General features: G+C 46.5%; 14 protein-coding genes; 7 read left to right on the forward strand and 7 right to left on the reverse strand.

Moving 5' to 3' along the window:
• Nucleotides 1-186: 186 nt before the first annotated feature.
• Nucleotides 187-843, reverse strand: GSBLH_T00003359001 (uncharacterized protein). XM_013042082.1 has 2 exons: nucleotides 651-843; nucleotides 187-620 (listed from the first exon to the last, which is right to left on the reverse strand). The coding sequence occupies exons 1-2, from the start codon at nucleotides 669-671 to the stop codon at nucleotides 372-374; spliced, it is 270 nt and encodes an 89-aa protein (XP_012897536.1). The 5' UTR covers nucleotides 672-843; the 3' UTR covers nucleotides 187-371.
• A 139-nt stretch (nucleotides 844-982) lies between these two features.
• Nucleotides 983-1,374, forward strand: GSBLH_T00006631001 (uncharacterized protein; the record flags this gene model as incomplete). The annotated part of the gene is made up of 4 exons (XM_013042083.1): nucleotides 983-1,069; nucleotides 1,111-1,179; nucleotides 1,212-1,290; nucleotides 1,322-1,374. 4 exons carry the CDS (start codon nucleotides 983-985, stop codon nucleotides 1,372-1,374), a joined length of 288 nt encoding a protein of 95 aa, XP_012897537.1.
• A 157-nt stretch (nucleotides 1,375-1,531) lies between these two features.
• On the forward strand, nucleotides 1,532-1,900 carry GSBLH_T00003360001 (uncharacterized protein; the record flags this gene model as incomplete). Its single annotated transcript, XM_013042084.1, has 3 exons — nucleotides 1,532-1,590; nucleotides 1,621-1,743; nucleotides 1,774-1,900. 3 exons carry the CDS (start codon nucleotides 1,532-1,534, stop codon nucleotides 1,898-1,900), a joined length of 309 nt encoding a protein of 102 aa, XP_012897538.1.
• Nucleotides 1,901-2,057: 157 nt separating this feature from the next.
• GSBLH_T00003361001 (uncharacterized protein) lies at nucleotides 2,058-2,485 on the reverse strand (the record flags this gene model as incomplete). Its single annotated transcript, XM_013042085.1, has 2 exons — nucleotides 2,058-2,366; nucleotides 2,396-2,485. 2 exons carry the CDS (start codon nucleotides 2,483-2,485, stop codon nucleotides 2,058-2,060), a joined length of 399 nt encoding a protein of 132 aa, XP_012897539.1.
• Nucleotides 2,486-2,727: 242 nt separating this feature from the next.
• On the reverse strand, nucleotides 2,728-3,181 carry GSBLH_T00003362001 (uncharacterized protein; the record flags this gene model as incomplete). The annotated part of the gene is made up of 2 exons (XM_013042086.1): nucleotides 2,728-3,077; nucleotides 3,106-3,181. The coding sequence occupies 2 exons, from the start codon at nucleotides 3,179-3,181 to the stop codon at nucleotides 2,728-2,730; spliced, it is 426 nt and encodes a 141-aa protein (XP_012897540.1).
• A 1,513-nt stretch (nucleotides 3,182-4,694) lies between these two features.
• GSBLH_T00003363001 (uncharacterized protein) lies at nucleotides 4,695-9,749 on the forward strand (the record flags this gene model as incomplete). XM_013042087.1 has 8 exons in its annotated part: nucleotides 4,695-4,780; nucleotides 4,812-4,992; nucleotides 5,024-5,170; nucleotides 5,200-5,367; nucleotides 5,398-5,478; nucleotides 5,508-5,645; nucleotides 5,674-6,710; nucleotides 7,700-9,749. Exons 1-8 carry the CDS (start codon nucleotides 4,710-4,712, stop codon nucleotides 9,747-9,749), a joined length of 3,873 nt encoding a protein of 1,290 aa, XP_012897541.1. The 5' UTR covers nucleotides 4,695-4,709.
• Nucleotides 9,750-10,997: 1,248 nt separating this feature from the next.
• On the forward strand, nucleotides 10,998-11,519 carry GSBLH_T00003364001 (uncharacterized protein; the record flags this gene model as incomplete). XM_013042088.1 has 5 exons in its annotated part: nucleotides 10,998-11,071; nucleotides 11,104-11,224; nucleotides 11,256-11,345; nucleotides 11,377-11,476; nucleotides 11,508-11,519. The coding sequence occupies exons 2-5, from the start codon at nucleotides 11,181-11,183 to the stop codon at nucleotides 11,517-11,519; spliced, it is 246 nt and encodes an 81-aa protein (XP_012897542.1). The 5' UTR covers nucleotides 10,998-11,071; nucleotides 11,104-11,180.
• A 2-nt stretch (nucleotides 11,520-11,521) lies between these two features.
• Nucleotides 11,522-11,873, forward strand: GSBLH_T00003365001 (uncharacterized protein). XM_013042089.1 has 2 exons: nucleotides 11,522-11,634; nucleotides 11,666-11,873. Exons 1-2 carry the CDS (start codon nucleotides 11,561-11,563, stop codon nucleotides 11,799-11,801), a joined length of 210 nt encoding a protein of 69 aa, XP_012897543.1. The 5' UTR covers nucleotides 11,522-11,560; the 3' UTR covers nucleotides 11,802-11,873.
• Nucleotides 11,874-11,935: 62 nt separating this feature from the next.
• Nucleotides 11,936-12,672, forward strand: GSBLH_T00006632001 (uncharacterized protein; the record flags this gene model as incomplete). The annotated part of the gene is made up of 2 exons (XM_013042090.1): nucleotides 11,936-11,992; nucleotides 12,049-12,672. 2 exons carry the CDS (start codon nucleotides 11,936-11,938, stop codon nucleotides 12,670-12,672), a joined length of 681 nt encoding a protein of 226 aa, XP_012897544.1.
• Nucleotides 12,673-13,260: 588 nt separating this feature from the next.
• On the reverse strand, nucleotides 13,261-15,994 carry GSBLH_T00003366001 (uncharacterized protein; the record flags this gene model as incomplete). XM_013042091.1 has 10 exons in its annotated part: nucleotides 13,261-14,831; nucleotides 14,861-14,951; nucleotides 14,982-15,052; nucleotides 15,085-15,209; nucleotides 15,240-15,363; nucleotides 15,392-15,523; nucleotides 15,558-15,681; nucleotides 15,713-15,759; nucleotides 15,792-15,885; nucleotides 15,915-15,994. 10 exons carry the CDS (start codon nucleotides 15,992-15,994, stop codon nucleotides 14,670-14,672), a joined length of 1,050 nt encoding a protein of 349 aa, XP_012897545.1. The 3' UTR covers nucleotides 13,261-14,669.
• A 348-nt stretch (nucleotides 15,995-16,342) lies between these two features.
• Nucleotides 16,343-17,335, reverse strand: GSBLH_T00007125001 (uncharacterized protein; the record flags this gene model as incomplete). The annotated part of the gene is made up of 7 exons (XM_013042092.1): nucleotides 16,343-16,401; nucleotides 16,432-16,641; nucleotides 16,672-16,780; nucleotides 16,810-16,939; nucleotides 16,970-17,109; nucleotides 17,149-17,280; nucleotides 17,318-17,335. The coding sequence occupies 7 exons, from the start codon at nucleotides 17,333-17,335 to the stop codon at nucleotides 16,343-16,345; spliced, it is 798 nt and encodes a 265-aa protein (XP_012897546.1).
• Nucleotides 17,336-21,844: 4,509 nt separating this feature from the next.
• On the forward strand, nucleotides 21,845-22,387 carry GSBLH_T00003367001 (uncharacterized protein; the record flags this gene model as incomplete). The annotated part of the gene is made up of 1 exon (XM_013042093.1): nucleotides 21,845-22,387. The coding sequence occupies one exon, from the start codon at nucleotides 21,845-21,847 to the stop codon at nucleotides 22,385-22,387; it is 543 nt and encodes a 180-aa protein (XP_012897547.1).
• Nucleotides 22,388-22,728: 341 nt separating this feature from the next.
• GSBLH_T00003368001 (uncharacterized protein) lies at nucleotides 22,729-23,842 on the reverse strand (the record flags this gene model as incomplete). The annotated part of the gene is made up of 3 exons (XM_013042094.1): nucleotides 22,729-23,178; nucleotides 23,208-23,392; nucleotides 23,515-23,842. The coding sequence occupies 3 exons, from the start codon at nucleotides 23,840-23,842 to the stop codon at nucleotides 22,729-22,731; spliced, it is 963 nt and encodes a 320-aa protein (XP_012897548.1).
• A 2,592-nt stretch (nucleotides 23,843-26,434) lies between these two features.
• GSBLH_T00006633001 (uncharacterized protein) lies at nucleotides 26,435-27,396 on the reverse strand (the record flags this gene model as incomplete). The annotated part of the gene is made up of 2 exons (XM_013042095.1): nucleotides 26,435-26,470; nucleotides 26,521-27,396. The coding sequence occupies 2 exons, from the start codon at nucleotides 27,394-27,396 to the stop codon at nucleotides 26,435-26,437; spliced, it is 912 nt and encodes a 303-aa protein (XP_012897549.1).
• Nucleotides 27,397-27,654: the final 258 nt, after the last annotated feature.

Raw genomic sequence — 27,654 nt, forward strand, 5'->3', positions numbered from 1 at the left:
CATAGCCGTTGAATCGATTCATTGTCAGCGACTGCGCGAACTGCCTTCCGTCCTCAGCGACCAGAAACACGAAGTTCACCACCACGCCCCAGCTAGCTAGCAAACCACACGCACAGCGTACAAATAGAGCCAGATGTTCTGCTGGAAGATCGACATGTCCTTGTGCGATTTCATCAGCTTCTCGATCGTTACGCCCGCGCACGCGACCAGCGCGCTGTTCATGATCGTCAGCAGCGCTGGGTAGACAGGGAAGTCGGAGAAGGAGGAATCGGCGGACTTCGAAAGCTGGATGGAAGCGACGGAATCGCAGATGAGGAGCATGGCTGCCCAATGAATACCGGTGAGTCTGAATTGTGAGAGTAGACGAGCAGCTACTTTTTCTTCAACACCACTACAGAGAAAACTCCCACGATCACCGTTTCTAAGGAACCAAACACTTGAACCGTAATTGGAGTGTCAATTATCGATAAAATGTAATAGTACACATTATGTCCGATTGCATAAAGCAAAGCCGGAATCGACCACAAAAAAATCTCCTTTACAGAAAACGACTTACGAATCGAGGGGTCTTTCCACGTTTGATATTTGAAAATGGCAAACGATATCGCCAACTTCAGAATCTACACATCAATAATTACAAATAAAGCAACTTCACCGAGCATTGTTGCCATCACCGGAGAATAGTCATAACCACCACTACTGTTTTTTGACAACTAGGAATCATTCGATTTCACAAAAATAAAGTACTTCTGTAAGAATACCTCGAATCGAATGAGTAGTCAAAGATGAGACGATAAGAAAGGTCCTGAATAAAATACTACTCATCTCTAATGATTTCAAATCAGGTCCTTTTGATAAAACATTGGAAACTCCGAGTTATGGAATTCCAATAATAAACGGTAATTATTCAAACCAAGGAACTAGTTTATAAGCTTTCCTAGGTAATTTTTTATATCTCTGTGACGAAATTAGAAGATAAAGAATGCCTCGTCAAGATAATAAAACTCTTCTTCAGCCGATTGATATCATCTTCCGTTTCCTTCAAGGCATATCCTTTTTCAAAATGGCAGTGCATTTGACTGCATTTCCTTTTATCGTTTTCCTTTACAGACTCACAAAACAGGCGTTCAGATCTGGCTGTATGATCAACCGCATGTGCGCATCGAGGGAGTGATCAACGTACTCAAAATATCATTTTTCGTGACACTTAGGGTTTTGACGAGTACATGAACATAGTTCTGGATAACGCTTCGGAAGTGAATATCAAGATGAAGACTCGAAAGAATTTGGGTATTCGGATCGCGAGAGTTGTGATTTGTAGGAAAGATTCTGTTGAAGGGTGATAATGTGACTCTGATCCAAGAAATCATCTAATTTGAGCCCTGTGGCATGATTGTTCTCTTTTCCCTGTTTGTTCGTTACTCTCGAGTATTTGTTGTTTTCAATGTCTTTTGCAAAATGATGAGTTCCCAAAATGATAATAGTCATTGAAAGAAATACGGTGATTCTTATTATTATAATCATTTGAGTGATGAGTCAAATTGTGTATCAATATGGAAAGCCATTCAATGATGAAGAATACGAGTACAGGTAAGGCTGGAGAATGGCGGTAATTGAAAGACAAGTGATAATCAAAAAGGAAGCCGTGGGGTTGATTCCCAAGGGGAAACTAATGAGTGAAAGAGAGTGGAGAAGTCTGGGAATCCAGATGAGTCTAGGGTGGGAACATTACCTGGAATATAAGTAATTGAGTGTAGAAACTGTTGAATGTAGGCCAGAGTCGAATGTGTTGCTGTTTCGAAGACCCCTAGGCACGGATGGAACCACAGGACTGGTAAATGTGGAAAAGGCAAATATGTTGAAGCGCCAATTTCGAAAGGAATACGGCTTAGAGGACTAAACTCTTTCATCCTCGTTTTTCATACCAAACTACTTGTATATTGCTTTGTTTATTTCAGCAAGCCATATGTGTATTACTTTCTGTATATTGATCACTGAAAGGTGATTAGTTTGCAAGGAATGAAAAAGTATTCACCAAGGAGCAAATTGGGTATTTTTCAGGATATTGTTGATACTCTTTTGTAGGGTACTTGATCCAATATACAAATATCAGTGTTTCTTGTGTGGCAACAAACACAACACATGAGTTTCTCAGGATACTTTTCGCATCCTCCCCTAAACTGAACACTATACGAGCTTGCTGCACATCCAGCGCGAACCATTTCAGCCAGTTCGTCCATCGAGCACTCTGCAAACGTCTTCTTCTCAAGCAAGTGCCCCAGCTGGTATGCAAACGTCCCAACAAAGCAATCTCCAGCACCCACAGTATCCACTACCTCCACCTTCGGACAGGAAACTCGTTTCCTCTGAATGGAAGTACATACTCAATTCCTACTTCGGTTCCTCTACCAATGAACGCCCCTTCTCCTCCTAGTGTCATGATTACAACTAAACCCGGTTTCATTTGGGTCATCACATCCATCATTTCAGCACTGTTACGATGGTCGCTACCAGTAATGATTTGGCTCTCTGTCTCGTTGGGAACTATAATGTCCACGTTGTCTAGCAGGACTTGGGACGAAGCAGGCGCAGGGTTTAAGATCGTGACTATATCTGAAGGTCAATGACATGCATGAATGCAACCATGTTTCTTGCCATATTCGAGAATCGCCTTGATCGTGTCGAATGGAATTTCCTGCTGTAGGACAAACACTTTGCAGGTGTCAGCTATCGAAATAGAGTTGAACTGGGGCTCAAACAACAAGAGAGATAACATACCTTTTCGGTTGTAAATAGATTATTCGCGCCTGCAATGACCACGATTGAGTTTTCGCCTCTATCATCAACACAAATCGTAGCGACTCCAGTGGTGGCGTTCTGTTCCACGATCACATTCTCCAAGTTCATTCCAAAACTTTGGAGATGCTTCTTGATCACTTCACCATTGCTGTCGTCCCCGATAACACTCACAAAGCGCATCTCATTCTTGTCACTACACAGTTTCGCCACAGCTACCGCTTGGTTTGCTCCTTTACCTCCACATCTTGTACGAAATTGCGTTCCAATGATTGTTTCGCCTGCATTCCAAAAGATAATAACGAAAACCTGCTTTTGGGATCCGTGGAGTTCGGACGATCAAATCCATATTCGAAGACCCAAGCACGTATATGATCGGATTCATGATTACAATCAAGGCAAAAGATTAAAAGAAGAAAAATGCGTCAACCGGGAATTGAACCCGGACCTCTACCTTGGAAGGGTAGAATCCTAACCATTAGACCATTGACGCTCCGAAACCCACTTCTTGCAACCCCAAAATAAAATACCATGTACAGGAAACCTTTCATATCCTTCTATGATCACGCTTTGAAGCTATTAAGCAATAGGCCGCATGCGTAAAGTTTGAGTCTGCATTTGTTCTTGTAGTGAGAAGGAATTACGGCAGAAACTCGAAATATTATCAAAGAAACGATTTAGCAGAGCTGAGTATTATAAAAAACGAAATTCCACAAAGAAAGTATCCTTTTCTGTATTTGAGAACGAGGCAACTCCTGGTATGTGCATATTTTTATATCAGTCAATGCAATAGAAGACAATGAGAGAGAAATCGAGGAGGCGATCTCCAGGTTGAAACAGGAAGGATTGGTAAATGATAAGCTATTTGCTGAGTGGTACTGCACGCAGAGACAAGAATTCAATCAGCGTAGTCAAAAACTACTCACTTTAGAACTACAGATGAAGGGTGTGGATCGATCGATAATACAAGAAGCTATAAAAATGTACCACGATGAAGATGCTTGTTGTCTACTCGTTGCACAACGAAAGATGAGTGTGATGGAACGGGAAAAGTTGATCAGTTACTTGTTGAGGAAGGCATGGTATTTGGTCATCGTGATAATGGATAGGGCTTTGAAATGAATACGATCCGGCAAGTTCTTTCGCAAAAATAGATACAAGTGGATAGTTGCTTTAGTTATTTTTTCAATTATATTCTTTTGTTTTCTATACGAATCTTAAGTGGATCAAGCAAGGATGATAGGAAGATAGCGGTGAGTTCCTTTGTGTTTGTGTTTTGTAATACATTTTTCTCCTTTGAACAACTTGATGGACAAACTGAAAGTTGAATTCCTTGGGTTGGATGAATAGTTTGATCCTACCTCTTTTCCGAACCATGAAGAAAATCCGTTCTTTGAATAACAGACATAATCCAGTTGTGAAATCATTAGATATGTCGATAACTCCCAATATTTTCCTCTGTACAGAACGAATTACAAAGAATTAGTTTGCAGTTCGTTATCATTGTAGTAACAGAATACCCTACTCTAATGCAATCGTTTCATATCATTATTCCTTTCTCATCCCTTGAACTTTTCGTATTTGATCTTAATAAACCATCATATCGCTTCACTCATTGTAGTAGCTACTGTTTCTCACCAATATTAGGGAAATTCATGCACTTTGTATGACCATTCTCCTTGTAACGGAAATTACGGGACCGAAAATTTATTGAATATATAGGAAATGTAATAATAAGCAATCTCTCGACTGCGATCGGTTTCACACGAATTCCGGTTAAATTACCAGGATTCAGGAAAACTGGAGCATCTCATTGCTGAAACTGTTTGCAGGAATATACATGAGCGTACCAGGTTTGTTTCCTAATTTCAAAAAATTGTACGTTTTTCTCCATAGGAATCGGATAATTCAGAATGGCTGAACAATCCGAGGTATTGAACGACCCAGAATGTATTTTCGAAGTGAAGGAGCAAATCGGCAAAGGGTAGGCGGTGATTTCTGAAAATCCTTTTTAGGTCTTATGGATCTGTTGTACGCGCTACACACAGACAATCCGGAAGAGTGGTAGCGATAAAAATCATTCCTATAGAATCTGAAACTGATATTTTCATAAAAGAGACTCAGCTAATGAAAAAATGTAATTCTGAATTTATAGTAAAATATTTCGGAAGTTATGTGAAAAATGTTGATCTCTGGGTGAGTTTACTTTTGTGGGGTTATTTTGTAGATTATAATGGAGTATTGTGGAGCAGGGTCAATGAGTGACTTGATGAAGAAGGGGCAATATGTAATCTACGAAGAGGAAATCAGATTTATCATGGCTCAAATTCTGTTGGGCCTGGCTCATCTGCACAGCTTAAACATGATTCACAGAGTCATTTTGAGTGACTGGATTGACCATAGGATATCAAGGCAGGCAACATTTTGTTAACTGACGAGGGAGTTGCCAAGTTGGCGGACTTCGGAGTGTCCATTCAGCTCGACAACTCGTCAGCGAAGCGAAAAACCTTTATCGGCACTCCCTTTTGGATGGCTCCAGAGGTCATCAAAGAAGAGGAATACAATTCTCTGGTCGTTTCACGGTGCTTGCATAATTTCCAGGCGGATATTTGGTCTCTCGGCATCACTGCGATCGAGCTGGCGGATGGCGTTCCTCCCTACTCTACGATGCATCCCATGCGTGTAGATGTCGCTCCCTGTCTGCTAGCTAGGCGATTTTCCTCATTCCGAACCGTCCAGCGCCGCGTCTTCGCAACGAGCAGAAATGGACGCACGAGTTTGTGGATTTCGTGGCCAGCTGTCTGGTGAAGGACCCGAAGAAGCGTCCCTCCGCGAAGGAATTGCTGAAGGTAGGCACGGCCGGCGCGTTCGACCTAGCACCCCTTCGTCGCCGATCTGGTGCCCAAGCTGCAGAACAACACGGCCGACTTCACCATCATGAAGGACATGATTAAGCGGCTCCGCGAGAAGCAGAGCACCTCCAAGGTCACTGGACCCAACGTCCTCAGGCCTCTCCAGCCCCTCCAGCCTGTGCAGGCTGTGCAGTCCGCGCAGCCCGCGCAACCTGCGCAGTCCGCTCATCTCGCATCGCCTGCACAGCCTGCACAGCCTGCACAGCCTGCACAGCCTGCAGCGCCTACCCAATCCTCGCAGCCCTCGCAGCCTACCCAGCCCTCGAGGACCAAGCAGGTTCTCTCGACTTCCTCGGCCACTCCCTCGACTCCGTCTTCGCAGACTCCTCGAGCGGTCATCCAAGTCACGCAAGCCACGCCTACCTCGCCCAAACTCGCTCCTGCGCCGCTCGTGCGTCCCGGCTCGCCCAACCCCAACGCTCGCTCCTCCCTCTTCAAATCGGCCAACAGCGTGGTTCCTTCCTCGCTCCCCGACCTCTCCCCAGGGGGCCAGGCGAAGCCCGCGATGCACAGCCCTCCCCTCAAGCCCCACACGCTCGCCTCCACCTCAGGAAACGCATCGATCGTCTCGAACGCCTCGGGCAGCCAGACCCCCAAGCAGTGGCCGCAGAGCTCCACGCCTCGACTGAGCTCCAACCCGGGCGCCGAGCGAACCTCCCCGTCGATCGCGTCCCCGCGCGGGTCGCTGAGTCCCCCGCGGAGCATGCCGGGCATGGGCGATAACATGTCGGCGACGGGAACGATGGTGGTGCTGGAGAAAAGCGAGGAGTCCGTGAGGAGTAGGGAGGTGCCCAAGAAGATCTCGCTCATTCCCGTGCAGGGAACGGAGATGGATCGAAGCGTGCCTTCGGTTAAGTCTGCACAGCCGCAGCATGCTGTGAATCGGAGCAGTCTGCCGACGCTCTTGACGTCCAGCTCGATGGGTCGATGTAAGAACGAAGCGCATATTTTTGAGACAAAGCACAACCCCAACCTCGCGCAGGATTCAATCTGGACGGGATGGTGGATAGCATCTTCCCTATGAAAGACATGAAACAAACTAGACTCAAAACGAGTGTAGAGCGAGGAGGAAGGGAGTTTAAGGTGTAGGAGAGCGAAAAGAGGAACCAGATGAGAGCTGCATTGATAAAGCAGTTTAAGGAGGATGTTAATTTGCTGATCAGTGCCTATAAAAAGGAAATAAATGATTTATACACTCAACAGTAAATAGATGTCTTGTTTGTTTGTGAAACAAACACATCGAATAGTGGATTGTGTGACAGACAATTGGAACAGGCCTAGGCCTCTTCTTCAGCACTGGGATCCTCGGGTCGAATGCGGAAAAAGTGTTTAATCATTTCAAAATCATAAGACTCCTTTTTATCTGGGTTAATTACATCGAGAAGGCTGTAAAGCGTATCAAAGTCGATGTCGACTTCCGCTTCGATAAGAATTTGCTTGAACTCATCGAACGAAATCAGTCCGTCCTTATCGTGGTCGACATAGTCGAACAAAAACTTGATATCGTCAATCTAAAGCAAGATAAGAAACAAACGGGTCAAGATGAACGGCCTACATCTTCAGCACTTAGTTCTCTCTCTACGACTGCCATCTCACTGGAAAAGTGGAAATGGCATTTTGTCAAAACCGCGGGAATATGCCATTTTGAGCAGCAAAAATAATAAACAATTGGGAAAGAATAATGGGCAATATGATTCAGACCACCGCAGAAGAAAGACGTATGATGTTCAGCATGCTAGGGAATGTCGCACATTTAGAAAATGTGGTATTTATAAATAAATACACACTATTATCAGGTAATAGGACTAGCCATAATTATTATGGCGTAACAACTATTCTCAATGAAACGCCCTGATGAAAGGTGGAATTATAATTTTTTAATGAATATACGTACAACAGCAGTTGTAGTATTAGTTTTTGCTGCAGTTTCTTATTTTTCTTCGACCTGTTCGTACTGAACCTCCGCGTCACTCTGTAGATGCCTCGAAAAGTCTGAATGAACGAGATGCTACAAAGCCAGTATTAGAGATTCTAGGTGTGTACCCAGGAGTGGATACTATCGACATTTGGTTATCGCTTGATCAGGAAGGAATGGTTGACTGTGTTGCCGTGGAAACTACTGATCCCGTCCCGGATAAGAATGCTTTCAGGGAGTTGGTTAAAGCGAATGGGAACAACACCTATGTAACTATTAAGGAATTGAAGACGGAACATGACTATCATGTTTATTGCTATGCCGAAAACGCGTATGAGATGAGTCCTGAACAGCCAATCTCATCAACTCTACAAGTTACAAAAACCTTTGCTTTAGGTAATGCTCCTGTGCTTTTGATCGGAGACCTGGCTCCTGACCGAGAGGGTGTTGTTTTGGACGTTGTGTCTACTGATCCTGGAACTGTGTATTGCATGGTCTTACCTCTCGAGGAGGAAGGAATGTGCAAGTACAGAGTCCGAAATGAGGGAAAGGAGGTTCCTGTGGCCTCGTACGAGACCAAAGAATTGAGCACCAGCGGTCTGACTCCTGCTACTCAGTACGCCGTGTATTGCACTGCTGAGTCGACGAGCAATGTTCCCATGCGTTCCGATGTCGAGAAGGTGTCGAGACATTTTACTACTCTGGAGCCCAAAGAATCTCCCCTTGTATTCACCCTTCGAATCCTGGCTACCGTGTTCTGCGTCTGCATGTCCGGTATTTTCAGCGGACTGAACCTGGGTTTGATGGGTCTGGATCTGATCTCGCTTCGAATGGTCGCTGATACCAACATCGAAGAAATCGGAGGAGATAACGTGGATCCCAAGGAGCTCGAGGACCTAAAGCGAGACAAGCGCAACGCACAGCTGATTTATCCCATCCGAAAGAAGGGAAACTTGCTGCTGTGCACCCTTCTGATCGGAAACGTCATGGTGAACTCCATCATTTCCATTCTCACCGCTGATATGACCACTGGATTCATCGGTTTCCTGATCTCCACCTGTTTGATCACTGCGTTCGGAGAGATCATCCCACAGGCCTACGGATCGCGCCACGCTCTGGAGATCGGAGCGATGTCCGCGACGCTGGTCCGCATCATCATCGGCATCCTGTGGATTATCTGCAAGCCCGTGTCCATGCTGCTGGATTACTTCCTGGGCGATGAGCTGGGCGCGGTGTACAACCGATACCAGCTCTACACGATGTTTGAGCTCTACAAAGAGCATAGCACCTTCCGCAAGGACACGATCAGTACCATGCAGGGAGCTCTGGTGATGGACACCAAGTCAATTCTGGATCACATGCATCCGCTGGATACGGTGTACATGATCCCCGATACGACCATGCTGGACTACTCGACCTGTCTGGACATCTTCCGACGCGGCTACAGCCGAATCCCCGTGTTCCACGACGATCGTCAGAACATTGTGGGCGTGCTGCACGTGAAGGAGCTGATCATGATCGACCCCAACCAGTGCGTGAGCGTGCAGTCGATCCTCAAGCTCTTCCCCAGCAGCATTCTGGTCATCAATTCGAACCGCACCGTCAGCGACTCCATTCGCGACATGGTCAACTCGCACACCGAGCTGGCGTTCGTGTCGCGCACGATCGAGAACAAGGACATCGACAACACCATGGAGATCGCCGGTATCATCACTCTGGAGGACTGCATCAAGGCCGTCATGCGGCTTGAGCTGGTCGACGAGACCTCGCTCATGGAGGCTCGCAACGCCTCCGGCTCGCTCATGAGCGTGTTCAACAACCTCACTCTGAACAGTCTGGACTCCACGACGCTGGACATCCTGGGCTGCTTCATCAACCAGGCGCTGGGCAACCAGGGCTACCATCTCCCCGAGGACGTGATCCGCAATCTGATCCGCGAGGGAACGATCAGCAAGGTGACCACGAGCGACCCGCCGCTGTACGAGGTGGGCAAGCCGTGCGACTTCGCGACGATCATCATGCAGGGCGTGTTCACGATGGTGGTGGGAGAGGACCGCATGGTGACGGAGAAGCCCATCTTCTCGGTGATCAACCTGTCGAGTCTTTTGGAGGATAGCTTCATGTAGGAGGAAGAGAGGGCGGATTGACGCGTAGATCTTCGGTTTCTTTAGAGCTCCACGAGCGTCCCATCGTGGATATGTTCACCAACAAGGTGACGGGATTCAATTGCGAGGGATACGTCCTCAAGATCACCAAGGCGTAGGCGTGGGATTGGGGCGTGACTTGTGTAGGGCTGCCGATAAGCTGAACTTGAAGGCGCGATTGGTCCCGCTGCGAAGCAACTCCGTGAGTGTGACCGGAGCAGGCGGTTCTGAATACAGTGTGATGCTGCCGTTCGAGATTGAAATGCCGGAGGAGTCGGAGAAGACGAATTGAGGTGAGGGATATCAAACTGCTTTTTGGCTTGTTTGTTCGAATGGATCGAATGGTTCGAATGGATCGAATGGATCGAATGGATCGAATAGCTCGAATGGATTGAATAGCTCATATGGATCGAATGGATTGAATAGCTCGGATGGCTCGATTAGCAATTCATAGTCTTCCGAAATCCGTTCTTGTAGGGGGTGAGATGACAGGGTCAGAATGTACTCATTGGCTGTAGAACCATGGCTGATGTGAGTAAGTTGAGCGATGAACAAGTCGACCAGGTTTTTGAAGACTGCTTGAATTTAGAAAATGCATTCTATAAGAGAGGATGGGATGACGGGTTTGCAAAAGTCAACAAGGAGGCCGTTCGGGATGGAGAAAACTACGGGTACTTTTCTTTACATGAATGCGTCATGCGCATAGCAAGCTGTACGGATTTACTACTTCCAGCATCATCCATTACTGCAAGTCGATCTTGGCCACGTTGGTCCGTGACGCTGTGCTCGACGAGATGAATGCGATCACGTATTATCTATGCTGCTATGCTCACTCGACAGCCAAGCCAAGAAGCAGGCGATGCGAACTCTAATCATTCGTATCGAAAAGATGGAGGTATGTCTATTTGCTCTGTGGAGGACCATAGGCGGAAGAAGCATATGATCAAACGAACCTCGTATCCATGGTGAGACGGTTCAACGTGCTCATGGACCGCGTGGGACTCCCCGATATGAAGTAGCCGAAATGGATCATGTACTCATTTAGAATTTTAATTCCCGAAGAGAATGAAGACGTATCCTTTTAATTCCTCTCATTTGTTTGTTAAAAATCGAAAAATATCGGAAAGGGGAAGGATAGCGGTATCCCACGGTCTCTCATTTGCCTTTTCAGGTGACAAATTGATTGGGTTCAAGTTTTTCTTGATCTCAATTTTCTTTCTACCATTTGACGCATGATTGAGATTGATGTTTACTATGACTTTGCGTGCCCGTGGTGTTATGTAGGATTACTTCGTCTTGATGCAGTATGGTGGAGCACTTTTTAGATAATCTGTAGGCGCTTTCGCAGTTCCACGAAAAAGTAGATGTCAGAGGTCACACTGTATTCCTTGGTCTATCTGTTGATTTTAGTATATGATTGATCCCGCGACATCTTTGGATGGAGAAACCGTGGAAGGGTACGTGGCAGTTGAAATGGCTAAGTTCCAGATATTCTATGCGTAGATGGGGATCAACTGATTGGATCAACGGATTAAGGGAAAGTGGAAAGAAGGACAGGATCACGTTCAACAATTGGAAGTAGGTTGCAGAGTTTGCTCACCACATGCAGATTTTGGCCGAATTCGTTCAACGCCCATCGAGTCATGATGTACGCTCGGTCCATCCATTTCAAGGACGTTCACAATCTCGCCCTTACAATATACAACGCCGTTTATGAACAAGGCGAAAATATCAGCCTAGTTGAGACACTAAACCGTTTGGCAGAACAAACCGGGTTGTACGGAGTCAAAGAAATGCTGGAATCCGACAGATTCATCGAAGAGGTTTTCGAGGAAGACGATTTCGCTAAATGCGACCTTGAAATTCAGTACTGCTTTCGTTTGGGTGCTTAGAAACAGGGGAGTCCCTTACTTCATCGTGAATGACCGGTTCTACTTGGAGGGAGCCAATCCACCTTCTGCCTTTCTTAATGTTTTTCAAATCATGGAGAGGATGCTAGCGAATGAGAAAGCTTTGTGTATCGATGGTAACTAGGTATCTGCTTGCCATCTGTATTCCTTTGGGATATTTTTATATTAATATAAACCTATTAATATCTTGCATATTCTGTTGTTTGTTTTAGAAAAGGGAAGGAGTGGCTGGCTATTCGGGAAGGAGTTTGGCTAATCATGGTTTGGTCTTCCGGATCGAAGCCGCTTTTGGACAAAAACGTTCATGTGTGCATCGTAGGACTCGGAGGATTGGGGTGCGAGGTAAAAACGGCGAATGGGTAGCATTGTAGGTCGCAACTCTTTTGTGTATGGAGAATGTGAACGAGTTCGTGTTAATTGACATGGATTTAGTCGAGATTGGTAATATGCGCAGGCAGATCTTATTTTCCTCAAAAGACATCGGTTCGTACAAGGTCGATTGTGTGAAGCGAGCTATTATAGCTCGCAACTCGACTGCTCACGTTCACTTGTATAAACAGTCATTTCAATCAGTCGATAAGCAACAGTTGTGCTCAGTTCAAGTTATTTTTGGGTGCACCGATAATCTGGAAGCAAGGGAAGCGATTAACCAATTCGCGCTCACGCACTCGATTGTTTACATTGACGGCGGATCTTCAGGATTTGGAGGCCAAGCTCAGTTGATTCTTCCTGGAATCACTCCATGCTTCCATTGTCTCTCTTGCCTGTTTTCAACAGAGTCACAACAAATCCCCTTGTGCACGATCCGTTCCCGTCCTACGCGTCCAGAACACTGCATTCTGTATGCTTCAACGGTGTTGTGGGAGAATGCCTTTCAATCTCCTTGCGACATCCACGATGAAGCAGCGTGTCGATGGATTTACGAGAAAGCGCTGGAGCGAAGTAGAGAATATTCGATCGACGGCGTAACGCTCGAGACGACAAAAGTGGATTAAAAATACAATCTTTAGCGTAGCTTGTTCTGCAAGATGCGATCATTACCTTACCTGCCACAAACGCGCTTATCGCCTCGTTGATGGTGCGGTTTCTTGATCAACTGACGGAAACAACGGAGATTCGCGAGAATTATCGAATGTGTTTGTAATCATGTTTTGTGAGAATCAGATATCGCGGTGATGAAATTGAGTTCATTGAAGGATTTTGGATGGAGAGGAACGAATCGTGCGAAGTGTGTGGCGAGCAGCAGAAAGCCTTGGCGCTCTCCATGCCTTCCAGCAGCACGTTGCAAAGTGTCGTGAATGAATTGAAAGCCAAATTGGATTGCTGTAACGAAAGCAGCCATGAAACGGTGTTTGTTTCGCTGTGGGCAGGATCGAAATTGCTCTACGCTGAAGTACACTTTGATTGTTCTCTCGAATCCTTATCGTAGAAACCCAAATCGCTCCACAAGGCCACGCTTTCCAATCTCTCTCGAAGCTGCTCTGATCTTTCTCTTTCATTTATCGAAGCGCGCATCTCATCGAATCACTCCGATCAAATCATCTCCATCTCTCTCCATTCCCTTGTTTTCAAACAAACACTCCACCAATCCAATCCAATCCAATCATTCTCCTCATTCTTCGTATTGTTCTCGCAACGTATTCAACACCAGTTCCACATCGCGCTTTTTCAGCATCGGAATCATCACTCTACACTTCATCTCGCCACTCCACTCCCACTTTCGTCCCAGCATCGGCAGCTTCTTCACCTCCTTCATTCGCTCCAGCACATGCATCAAAATCTACCCCTCATTCCTCTCTCGCGCCGCCCACCGGCATCGCCACCATCGGATACTTCTCATTCCGCACATCGTCGTCCAGCACGTCCGTGATATGTCCCGACAGCAGCAACTCGAACAGCTGATGAATGTCGTTAAAGCACTGCCTATCCCTCATTCTACCTCCCCTCCTTCACCCCAAATCCGGCGTGTCGAACTCCTCAACGCGGCTTTCCAGCGTCAGCAAGTCCAGATTCAGATTGAACACGCCCAGCACGTTTATCGATCCCTCTCCGTCCGCCAGCAGCGACTGCATGTACTGAGCGATGTGGCGACATGACGTGAACTGGCAGACTTCGATTAGAGAGCGCGGCATGAACGACAGTCGCTCGAAGATCGACTTCAAATAGTCCATCACGCGATTGGCGCAGTCGTGCGGCTGCTGCGCCGGATTGGACGGGCAGAGATGCTCGGAATCGTCCAGCTCGCTGAGAATTGCCGTGCATTCATTGCCAATTCCTTCGATCATCGCATCTTGAATCTGACTCTGCTGCTCGATGAAATCGTGGCGATATTTGTCAAGCGACAACCCGGCATTTCCCATGTGATTATCATCATTCGCTCTACTCCTCAGCAATTCTTCTCAGCTCCGCACAGCAAAATGCGCTGCAGCGCTTCGACGGCCTTCGCGAACGCGCCGAAATTCAGCGACAGGATCGCCAATTTGTGCACTTCGGACTCTTCGATGCTCTCTTTTTCTCCCTGCAGCGCGCCGACCAAACTTTCCAGGATCGCGGTCACCAACTACGCTCAGAATTCGATCGAACGCGCACCTGGTAGAGCGGGGAATAGCTGTCCGTAACGCCCAGCGACGTCGTAATGCGCCCAAAGCGCAGCATCGCGTTGCTGATCGTCTGCAGAACCGTCGGAACCGTCCCGGTAAACTCGCAGACATACGGGAAACTCTGCGAGTCACGCGCTCCCCTCGCGTCTACCGTGGGCGTCTCATCGAGCAGATGGTATTTGGAGATAGGTCCGAAGAAATCCTCGGCGGAATGGATCGTGTACCGCTCGAAGCGCTCGTTCTCGACGGCGTCGCCGACGTCTCTGCAATGAATCCCCGCGGTGAACCCAACGTCATGACGCTGCTTTTGATGATGTCCACCGACTGCTCCACGAGGGAATTTCGCATGTCGTAGATTGATTCCACGTTGAAGAGGAGCGGCTGGCCGCTCATCACGTCGGCGTAGGTCCACACGGAAGTCTAGAGAGGATGAGAAGCGATGAGAAGAAGCGAACTTCGATGCTGAGAAGCGTGTCGACGTCGGAAATCGAGCGCAGATGGTAGAGCAGCGCTTCTTTCAGCGTCTTCAGCTGCTCGTTGAAGAGGTCTTGCATCTACGCTCGCAGCTCCTCGCCTGGCTCACATGCGTGGAGTCGTTGTACAGCAGCGAGCCGCGCTGCAGATTGTCCTCCACCAAGAAAAACCCGATCGAAGCGTACAGCAGTCCGTTCAATCTGCCGGTTATTTCCCCGTCCATTCACGACAGCGACACGAACTTGCTCGTCTCCAGCGCCTTCAAGTTCCGACTGGCCAGCAGATCGAAGTCGCACTGCGTCTACGCCTCGCTCGCCTTTCAAGCCAACCCACCTCGCGATTCTCGATGTACAGCCGCTTGAACTCCGACAGACGACTCGCGTGCTCGAACACGTGCTGGTACTCGAACACCACGCTCAGATCCACCTTCTCCAGAATGTCCTCCACGCCTTCCTTCTCTATTCGTTACCGCACCGCGGGGATCCGACTCAGTTTGGCGTCGGCGTCTTTATGCTTGCGGTTAAACGCGCGGATCATGCTGGCTTCGCCGATCGTGCGACAGACCGAGCGAATCTCGCCGCACCATTTGAGGAAGGCGCTGCGGCAGAGGCTCTGGATGAGGGAAACCAAAAGGGGAAACGATGATCTTGTCGGTCTGCGGCTGAATGAAAGCTTGGAGATTGCGAGTCAAGCGACACTCGGGGACCGTTTTCAGACTGACTTTGAGGGTGTCCAGGGTTTTGAGAGCGAGGTAATAGTTCTTCTCGTCCACCTGAAATTAAAAACCAAAATAAGAAAAGGGAAACGAGTTTGTTCACACGCTCCACCATGGTGAGGAGACTGTCGAAAATCACGAGATCGTCGCTAGCCTTGCCAACATGCTCGAGTGTGTTCTGGTAGGAGATGTAACGCTCGGTTTCGCGAAGAATTCTGGAATGTCAAAAAGGAGGAGAAATTCTACCGCGTTCCCTTGAAAGATACGTCATCATGGAAGCTTGTAACGTTGTCCTAGGTGTTATCCTTCAAAAAGATCTCGATACTCGTAATGCCTTAACATCGCGTCTCATATCTAGAATCTGATCCATATTGTTACAGAACTGAATATAGTTCTTATTACAATTATCTTGTAAAGATCTACATAGAAGCCCTCAAAAACGACTTACTGTTTATGATCATCGATATAAGATTTAAGACTTTTCTTAAAAGGCTCGGTCCATCCCCTCTGCAGCACCGTTTTCAGCATAGGAATAATCTACGCCATATTTCAAACAACACACAAAAAACCTGATAATCCTCATTTAGACCTTGAAGCAAAGCCTCACAACTCTGTTCTGTATCTGCAGGATTTGAACTCATCGTATTCTATACAGATTTTCACCTTCCCTGAAAACGGCAAAATGGATTATTCATCCCTTCTTCATATTATCCACCGATATCAATCAGTAAGTATTAAGAAGGGGTAGAAAATTAAAAAAAAAGAGCGGATTCCAACAAACACACACACTAACAAAACATTAAGGAAACAAGTCTTGCAATCCATAATCATTCGACAACATGGGCCTATGCATCATCCACACGCTTCCCAACCCTCCTACATCTGCATCGAATCTAACTCACTTAATCCGAAATCCAGCGGCGTTGAAACACCCGCTATCCATGATTTTCCGATCCCAACCCTACAAAGCTCCGATGGATTTAATTTCGGTGTATAGGGAGGGGACATGGCACCCACAGACGCCATTGGTCCCGTTAAACCCTGCGAACCCGACGGAACTTGCGGCGATTCGGTCGTGGATGGAAGCAGATAGGTGCGAATCTCGCCTCCAGAGGAAGACAAGAAGATTTCATTGTCTCTTCCATCGCGGTTATTCGTAACATAAACATCCGTTCCTACACTCAAATCGTGGAAACAGGGGAAACCTGGAGGCGCACAAATGGCTATGATGGTTTGATTGGGGTTTGGATTACTCTTTTGACAAGAATTCACAAGTTCATCGGTGGTTAAAACGACGCTGGGGTTATTATAATACTAAATTGGAGAAACAGGGGAAACAAAACGGTGTCTTCGAGGTAAGAAGAGAACTCTTCGATGACTTTATCCAGCTCTTGACATTGCTTTTCTAAAAGGTCTCGCTTCGATGAGACAGCACGCTGCTCCTCGTCGCTTACAGTGGAAACAGAGCCACCGCTACATCAAAAAGTATAAAACAGAAGGTACATCCAATGATAACTACTCTTTCCTTGCTTCTGAAGAACGTTGGCTCCGATTAGGGCGTTTGTGATATCGTATATTCTTCTCTTCTCGACGCCAAGCATACCTGCAGCGTACATCACATCGATCGTTTCATCTTCTTGATTCTAGCGTGAGAGGCAAGTGCGCAATATACTTACTCTTACTAGCTTGACAAACTCAGAAGCTAAATATGCTAATGACTTCGCTTTCCTTCCTTTTGAACTAGGAGGCGGGGGATATACTGTAGAGACATCTCCCATGGTGTCAACATCATCGTGAGTTGTACCAGATAAATTCTAGACAAGATAAGAGAAAACAACAAAGAGAACTTACCACAGCGCCTTGTTGCATATCTTTTCTCTAGGTAGAAATTTAAGAATATTACTAATGTCAGATCAAAAGAAAAGCCACTCACAGGGATTTTGACCAAAGGTGCAATAGTGAGAACAAGCTATAGAGGGAATGCCTATTCTCTAAATAAAAAGAACAACTAGAATGATCTTCGGTTTGTTCAGAAGAATAGTGGCGCCAAAATTCAAACAAGATTTTTCGTTTGATTTTGAGAAGATTGAATCCCGACAAACAAAAAAAATTTAAATGGTTGAGGTAATAAACAAGTAAACACACAACATTTACATTAACGAGATATCTAGAGATTGGTTGGAACTCCCTTCTCCTTCTTCATTTTCTTTGCCATCTCCAACACCTTTCTCAATATCAAAATTTGGTTCTTTTCATCCGCCTCCTGCATTGTCTTCGTCAACGCCATTACAATGTTCTCTCTCCCCACCGACAATACAGACTCCATCAAATCCACAATAGAGTCAAGCGTCAGCACGACATTCTCGCGAAGCACACATCCCGGTTCTTTCTGCACGAGTTGTATCACAATCAGACAGCAATGCGTGATTTCCTTCTACAAAACACTTCTATCGACCCAGAATCTACGCAACGTTCTTGGTGCACAGTGAGGTACAATCGCAGCACTTCCTCGAAAACGGAGATCAAGAAAAGTCCATCGCGTCGAGCAGAGAGCAGAGGAAGCAAAGCAATCAAAAACGGGAACAGCATCTGCACCGCTTTTCTACTCTCAACACACAAATCCAACGAAAACATCGATCCTGAGCGAAGTAAAAGCATCACCACCTCGAATAAACACGATCGAAGCGGATCTGAAGTGAGAAACAACATCGAAAAGCGTTCTCGCATCGCCAGAATTCGCTTGTTTATCAAAACCTGCGTGTCGCATTTGCTGTCTTCCATCGCGTTACTCTCTCCATAGAGCGATTCAGACGTGAGAAACGGCCGATTCACGAGGGACATGGCCATTCCTCGCATTGTGTGACCGATGAAATAGAGAAGACAATTCGCGACGGTGATCGAAAGCAAATTTTGGCTATTTTGCAAAACGATTTCGCGGATTTCGGGAGTGAGGGTGAAACAATTCACTAACGATAAGTGGAAACGGGGAAGAAAACGGGATTCCGGAGAAAGAGGGCGTTTCATAATGGTGGCTAAAAGAGAAAACGAATTGATGAGAAAGGTGGAAAGAGCAAAGGAAAGATCTGGAAGACGCGAACTCAGATAAATTCTAAACGAAAAAAGAGAGAAACGTGGAAAACGGGATGAGAACGGAAAGAAGCCATTCTTGGATCATACTGAATCGCATTTCAACGAGATAATTCGCACTCAATTCGTTCGTCCACTCAATCAGATTGGCAGAAACATTCGTTTCGTTCAGCAAAATCTCTTTCCAGCATCGCTACATCAAAGAAAACCCGATCACCCAACCAAAATCGCGCGGAAGAACGACAACATCATTTCGCTATGAAGGAACGGCTTTGACGGCAGATAATTCGAAAGTTCCTTTTGACACCACGCCGTCCAGACGATCCCAGAAGCAGGATTATCCGCTGAATGATCGAGCGAAACGTCCAGCGAAACGCGTGTCAATTGAAGCAGAACTTGAATGAAACTGTCGGGAAAGGATCCAGTGATGGTGTGACGAAGAGAGAAGATTGTGATCGATGAAATGACGTCAGCGATGGAGTTGAGAGAGAGAATGACGCGACGAAGCGCTGGAAGGCTGAGGAATGAATGAAAAGAAGGAGAATGAAACTTTGCGGCGAAACAAGATCGAAAAGAATCGGCGGAAGACCAAACGGGTAGAGCGTCTTCGGCACAAAGCAAACTGCAAATAAGTGGAAACGAAACGTGGAAACGAAATGAAATTCGAGAGAAAAGAGCGAATCTCCGAGAGGATGACGGATTCCTCTTTTAGAGCCAACACAGTCAACACTACAACACGAAAAGAAAAACAAACACACGATAAGACTTGATTAGAAGCGATTGGATTTGGTCCGAAAGACCGTCCACTGAAAGAAGCATCAGATACCGGTTTTTGAACGCTTCGTACTGGGGAAGTATTATCTCCAATTGGCTGGACACGAAGGAATGAATGTATTTTGCAATCTCTGCCTCGAGAGAGGTGCTATCGATTAGAAAAAAGAATCGAAAATCGACTTTGAATTCTCTGAATGAGAAAGCAAAATATCGAAGAATGGATCCAAAGCAGGATGATAATCGTTCTAAATCACAGCAAAAACATGCAAAAACGTCTTTAAAGGTAACCTGTGTAATCAAAACGGAGAGAATGCGAATCAAATCGAGTTGCTGCGAACAGTTTTCATAATATAAGTGGTTTTTCAGTCGCTCGAACAATAAGTACAATCGATCATTCGTCAAAGCGTCTTTCTGAAAAGAAAGCTTCACTCCGTCCACAAATCCTTTGCAAATACAATTCACCGCTGCTTCTGATGTTACATCTTTAACTCGATCCGAGTCATATCTGAAGAGAACACAACGCAAAGAATCAAAACAATTTCATAACAGAGTCATAGACTTGGAGACAATTGATCACAACGAAGGAATGAATGCACTCGCGGATTGTTTTTTTCAGTTCGCCTATATTCGGTTTGAGTTGAGCCGAATCGAAAATCGATCTGACAAGTCAGCAATGCATCAACAAAACTCTACAAATTCCGAAATGAATTATCTTTGTGAATCACGCAACAATCCACAAACGCGACAAGCGCTCGCTCAATCACACTATTTTGAATTTGTCTGCATCACAAATCATTCATTGCATCAAACCGTCGCTTTGCATCCGCAATATCGTTCGGCTTCATCAGCAAAGGAAGACACGAAATCATCGCTCCCGCCGGCTGAATGGACGGAAACGTTACGCCATGGAGAATAATCTCAAAAAGAGAAGAGAGAAGCGCGATTTCGGAATCGCTGCACAGGATTGAGAAGACTTTGGATTGCGTTCGAGTGAAAATGTTGACCATTCTAACAGAAAGAAGCGACAATAGAAAAAAAACTGATAAAATTGTTTCATCAGGAAAAAGATCTCTTGGCACATCGGCTGTGCGGTCAAAATCCCTTCTAAATGACTCAAAAAGTCGATTATCGAGCAGACCACCGAGCGATTTTCCTTCGCAAAGGGATGTCTAAGAAAGAAGAGGAAGAAACAAATAGAAAACTCTGCGAGCGAAGTAACGTAGGAAAGACAATCGTTAATGTAGGAGGCATCTTGAAGAAGTGGCAAAACCACCGAATTCACAACGGGAATATTCGAAATCAGCAAGTCTTCATGGATCTACACTCAATACTCACTTTATTTTCGAACGCTTTTTTGAATGGCGTTAAAGAATCGAATGAAGGCTGATAGGATTTCATGCAGCAGAGGCGATTGGGATTGTCGCATGATGGAATCCACCATTTGCTGAAGCAAATCGCGCTCAAAGGGAAGAAAGGAACTGATTCGTTTCTTTCGACCGTTCACATAATTGAAATCTTCCTGGCTGATACAGAGATCTGTGGCGAAGTGGACTAAAATGAGCACTGCTACATATAGATGAACATCATCTCCAGCAATCTAATCATCAAGAATGATTCACACGGAACACGCATTTTATAATTGAGCTAATGCAAGATTTCCACTGACTTGGCCAGCATATAGTCATGGCTGTACCAAACAAGTGCGAAAACTTCCTGACGAGTGTAATATTGCGCTGAAAATCCCTCTATTATAATATTGATAAACTGAATTTACAGAGACTCCGGAATCTAAATAGGTTTCAAGAAATTGTAGAACGAATCTCTGATTGTTGTTGGGAACCACTTTCCAATTCTTGTTGAACATCTCAATTAATATATTGACAGCATAAAAACGGCAATCAAAAGAAATGTCTACTACCTGAAGCAAATCAACGAATCAATACTCGGATCTTCTGACTGCATGATTTCTATTGCCACTACGTGAAAATCCGGAGATTTCAAGAACTGATTGAGATAGTCGTTCGATTCTTGCTTTTGTTCTGCTGAACTCCATGGATTATTCAAAATATCCACGCACTGCAATACTGGCCGAATATCCATTATTGCCACCAAAAAACTAGCAGCAGATTAACGAATTCCCTTTGTTATAAGCGTTTGCATCATGGGAAACTGTGTAGGTTGTCTAGTTCTTATCTAAGCCAAGTGTTGTGCTCAAACAAAGAAAAGCCGGAAAACCCTCTATTCTTACGATAGCGTGAATCACTTGCCAAAATTATCGCCAAATGACTTTGAAATAATCCGGTATGTGGGGAAGGGTGGCTTTGGAACAGTTTTCCTGGTAAGGACTAATAATTTTGGTAATAATAAGGTGAAAAAGAAAGATTCCCAAAAGCAATTTTGTATGAAAGTTGTACAGAAAGATTTGGTGTCCGAGTCGAGATTTCTTTCTTGATTTACTTTTAGTAAAATAAACTACCGAAATATGTATTCCGAAAGAGATTCGATGATAAACCAAACATGTCCCTACTTAACAAAGTATTTGTCTATTTTGGTCTGAGATTTAGTCTTTACTGTACATTTCAAACAAAGTCCAAGCTTTATTTTATTACGGAATACTATCCAGGTGGTGATTTGAACTATCATATTCAACAAACCACCCTTCCGGAGTCGCTCGTGGCCTTTTACACTGCAGAAGTGATCGTAGCTCTTGACGCTCTGCACCAACAGAACTACATTTATCGTGACTTAAAGCCGGAAAACCTTTTGCTTGACGATAATGGGCACATTCATCTCATTGATTTTGGACTGTGCAAGAAATACACTCCCAAACGACGATGGAGTACGGGAGGCACGCCTGACTATCTTCCTCCCGAAGTGTTAGAAAAGCAGCCATTCTCCTTTGAAGCAGATTGGTGGCAATTAGGAATCATGGTGTGGTTTATGCTGACTCAAAAAATGCCATTCGATGCTCCCACGACGAGGGAATTATATGAGAATATCAAACAGAAACTTTTGCAGAAGCCGAATTCTATGTCCATTTCGATATCCTTGATTAAATGATTGATTGTTTTTCTTGACTGCAGGCGTTTAACTTTTGTTTCCGATTGCTCGATCGGGATCCAGCGAAGCGACTGGGGAGAAACGGAGTAGACGAGATCAAGCAGCATTCGTTTTTGAAGAATATCGACTGGGAGAAGGTTCAAACGATGCAGCTTCCTCCTCCCGTCGTGTTGTCTCGTTCTGCTGCGAATTCAGAGAATGCGACGGAGGAGACACTGTCGCAAACTCCAGACAATTACAAGTCACGTCGACCTTTTGACAATTTCTCATTTGTCCATCCATCTTTTATTTAACTTGTTTTCATTCCACAAACACCCGATTGATGAGAATAACAAATGGAATTAGTTCATTCTTCCGACACAGTTTTTGGCTCCGCACAGACAGACCAGTTCCCTGTCCTCGTATTGGAATTTGTAGTCGTAAGTGATTTCTTCTCCGGGGTTGATGTCTCGGTTTGCGAAGAAGATGATTTTGTTTTCGTTGTTGATGTTGACGACGCGCGCGTCGCAGTTGGGATCGCAGCAGTGATTGATGAACCTGCTTTCGTTTCCCTTCACCGTCGCGTCCACGATGTGTTCCGCGTCCATTCGGAAGAAATAGCACCCGCCCACGTTCCTTCGGTTGTATCTACGCCTCACCGCCGCGCCCTGCGCCCACACCGCCTCCCGCGCGTTCGCCACGTCCTGTCCCACGACTTCGCCTGCGAATTCGATCACCATCATTCCGCGCCGGAACGCCGTTTTCGCGAAGAGTCCCCACCCGTGGATCGGGCTTTTGATCACTTTCGGCTGCTCGCTCTCCGCGCGGCACTACGTTCCACGCCCTCCCCGCTCCTACCTGCAGCGCCCGGTATTGCCGCAGCAGCTCCGTCGTGCCCAGCGTGTCGCCGGCTTCCCACGCGGGGCGGGACCGCGCGTCGCTCAGCGTCTGCCGCAGCGTCGAGAGCGTCCACGCCAGCGGCGTCACCGTCGTCTGCACCGGCACGCAGCGGCTGCACATGGCCTTCTCGGGGCTTGGAGGGGCGGGAGCAACCGCGGGGATGGTTCCGATGGTTCCGATGGTTCCGTTGACCCCATTGACCCCATTGACCCCATTGGCCCCATTGGCCCCATTGACCTCTCTGCGACGCGTCGGAACTCGCTGGATCTGGCTCTCCTCGAACTGTGTCTCACTCCCTCCCCGCGGTTCTACGCGCTCTTCCCGCACGCGGATCACCTGCTCCACGCGCGGCTGCACCTGGTGGTACCGGTACGACGGGTAGCCCGCGGGCGGGAACGCGTGGTACAGGCTCGCTTCCTGGGCCTCCAGCGCCTCCACCACCTGCGGGATGTTCAGGCCGAAGAACCAAAACCCGTCCAGTTCCGAGTCGCGCCACGCGTCCGCTTCCCTGCACACCGGTTTCACCGGTTTCTCCGATTTCTCCGATTTCTCCGATTTCTCCGATTCCACGTCCATCACACCGCACTCCCCTTCCGACCCATTTCTGTTTCTCTGTTCCGCGCGCTCGCGCAGTCGCAGCGTTTCGTAGTGGCCGTTTCGCTTCAGCGCGGCGCGCAGCTCCGCGTACACGCCTATTTCTCACCATTCCCGCGATTCTACCTTGAATGTCGTGCGAGCAGAAGCGAATCTCGGACTGCATGTCGCTGATGCTGAACACGGGGCGGCGCAGCGGGTCCTCGCCCTCCGCCTCGGCGTGGATCTCCAGGCAGTACAGCGTTCGCGTCCCCGGCCGCTTCGCGCTCCAGAACACGCGGAACACGCGGTACTGGTCGGGGAGCAGGAACCGCTCCGTGTGCATGCGCGGGGAAATCCCCACCGCGCCCACGTGCGACACCGTCACGCTCCCCATCCGGATCAGTCCGCGCTCCACGCTGCGGCTGCGACTCTGCCGCGCGCCCGACCGGAACACCACGCGGTGGTTGAACCGCGTCGTGAACAGCTCCGACGCGCTCACCGCCACCTGCGCCTCCGACGCGCCCACGCCCCGCGGAACACCACCGCCCGCCGGACTCGAAACGCCCCGCGGGGAAAACGGGTTGAACGACCGATCGACCAACCCACCCGCGGGGAAACTCGACGGACGGTGGTACTGGCAGAACGCCTCCTTGTTCACGCGGATCAAACAACCGCCCTCGCGCCCACACGCGAAGTGGAAGCACCGGCTGCACCCCGACGCTCCGCACTTGATCGACGCACCCGAACGCTTGCACACGTAGCACTGCGCAGAACGGCTCCGGTTCTTCACCACAGTGTATTTCTGGATCGAGCTCTCTTTCTCGTCGATCGTGATCCCAGAGCTGTAATACACGCAGTTCAGATGCACCCACTCCCCCGTCAACGTGCACAGCATCCGACCGCACACCAAGTTGTCACCAACTTCACCGCACAAATCGCACGCACGACGGTCATCCACCGCGTGACCCTCCACGCCCACCAACGGAGTTACTTCCATTTGTTCCGTCGAATTCTCTTCCTTCTCCATTCCATTCCATCCATCGCTCCATTCCCGCGAAGAATCGGCAGCGATGGGTTTGGATGAGGGAGTTTCGAGGGGAGTGAGGGGATTCGATTCATTATTAATGGTATTGGTATTGGTATTGGTATTGTTGGATTCGGTTTGAGTTTCAGGTTCAGGTTCAGGTTCAGGTTCAGGTTTAGTTTCAATCGGTTTCGATTCCACTTTCTCAGCCTCCATTTCCACCTTCTCAACCTCCATTTCCACTTTCTCAGCCTCCATTTCCACTTTCTTAACCTCCATTTCCACTTTCTTAACCTCCATTTCCTCTTTCGGACGCGAGAACGGGAATGTTCGCAGCACGATGTTCCCAGAAATCAGCAGCCATTCGATCGGGCTGAACGGACACTCCGGGTTGAAATACGTCGGGAACAATGGCTGGCACGTGTACAAATACGCCGCTGCGTTGCAGGCATCCTCCGTCATCATCAGCAGAGACGAGTACAGTCGACGGATCTTCCACAGCGTCTTCTCCGACAGTTCCTCCACCGGAATTCGAATCGGACTCGGACTTCCGTCCTCTTCCAACAAACGCTCTTCGCTCATCAAATCGCGGAACGACGAGGGCAGCGACGAATTCAATTGCTTCGGGTAGAACACGTTCGGTAGATCCGACACCACCAATTGATGAATCGTCTTCCCCGGATATAAACGCGATTCCAAACGCGAGGATATGAACTTCGAGCTGCGAACGGACAAATCTTCGGCGATTTTGTTATCGCGAAGTCGCTCACGACGACTCGATCCGTTCTCGTTCAACAACTTCAAATACATTTTATCCGATAGAGTTTGGAACAGCAGACTGTTCGCCTATCAATCAATTCATTCATCATTCTCATACTCGAACAATCGTACGAACCAGATCGCACCAATATGGCTCAAGTTGAGTCTCAATCTTACCTCGATTCGATTCATTCAATGGCAATAATTCTTTCAGTCGCAATTCTTGACGTTTCTCTTGAATACCACTTATCAAATCACTTATCGTTGTTTCATTTTCTTTTTCTTTTTCTTTTTCTCCTCCTTCTCCTCCTTTTTCTTCCTCTCCTCCTTTTTCTTTTTCTTCATTTCCAATCACTTTCATAGTTTCATTCCTACTTTCATTTTCATTTTCATTTTCATTTTCATTTTCATTTTCATTCTTGCTTTCATTTTCATGTGGATTCGCATGTGAATTCAGATTCAAATTCAAAGATAAACTAACTGGATTCATCAAATTCGATTTCGTTCGATTTGATTGACGACATCGTATACAATGATAAGGATTCCGAGTTATCTCACTTTTCAACCATTCCATCATATCATTCATTATACAACGATGATGAATCCATTGCTCACATCCATCACAAAACGCCATATCAACATCCGAAGCATTCCAAGGAGTATCACATACAGCACATCGTTTAAATCGTTCTTCTTTGTTGTAGCAATTCCGACAATAGTCACGATGATAACTCCAACTCGTTGCCGTTCCTTTCAATCCACACTTTTTACACTTGAAACAATAACCACACACAAACAAATTCAAGTTGTTATCGTCCACATAATTCAAACAACTCTTGTGGAAACTACGATCACATCGATTGCAACTGCAAATCTTATCCATTTCCTTCACTACATTTACACTCAAACCACAAACCTCGCAGATCTTACAATTCGGACAGCGCCATCCGCATTTCATTTCATGATTCGCTGTCCCGTTCGCATTCACACAATACACATGATAACATTCACCACAATCGCCACAAAATAACATTCGATCTCGATCGCCCGTTGAACCACAACTCAGACAACAATCCATTGCGATCATTGACGCATATTGAGGAAGAATGTATTCCACCACGGGAGGAATCAGCGAATTCGAATACGGTCCAGCTAATGGAGTTAATGGCTCCAGTTGTTTCTCACTGGATCGATAATTATCATAGATTTCTACGATCTTCGATGCTTTGCGACACGCTTGTTTCGCACTGTTACTCGGTTCTGGACGAGTCAGTAGCTTCTCTTTCGATGCCTTTATTTGACTGATCTTCACACAATAGTCACCAGCAACACTTCCACTCAAATATTCATTCAGTACTTTCTCACCCTTTTCAAATAGATCCGATGTACACTTCCACACTTCATCTCCAAACATATTGTAAACAAATGCGTTGTAGCACATTCGTTCAAAATCATCCCGGAATTCTTGACTCTTCGAATATTGTTTACGTCGAATTCGATCTTCCATCAACTCCAAACAAACCATATCTTCGCGAGATATCATATCGAAATAGTGAGGCGCGATTTCTTCTGTTATTTGATTCAAAAAGATTCCTCGACTGTCAAGTTCTTTCAATTTCAATAACACTTCCATCATTTCTTTTCGACGACATTTCGGACATCGATACACTTTTGTTGTTTCTTCTTTCACAACATCCATTCCTGGGTTCGAATTCGTACTAACATTCGTATCTTCTTCAATACTCTCTTCTTCACTTCCTCGACTTTCCATTCCATCTTCAAACACACTGTCTTCACGACGACGTTGACGACGATCATTCTCTCGTTTCCGATTCTTGTTGCTGTTGCTGTTGCTATTTCCATTGCTATTGCCATTGCCACTGTTGTGTTTATTGTCACATTCACGATGAACCCATTCACCACATTCTTCACATTTCACACATTTCTCTTTCAATTCTTCAACATCCATTGTCTTCAGACATACATTGCAATACAATCCTTCACGATAGTTTTCTTGACATTCTTCACA

Source organism: Blastocystis hominis (assembly GCF_000151665.1).
Source record: "Blastocystis hominis, Singapore isolate B (sub-type 7) whole genome shotgun sequence assembly, scaffold_3".
NCBI lineage: Eukaryota > Bigyra > Opalinata > Blastocystidae > Blastocystis > Blastocystis hominis.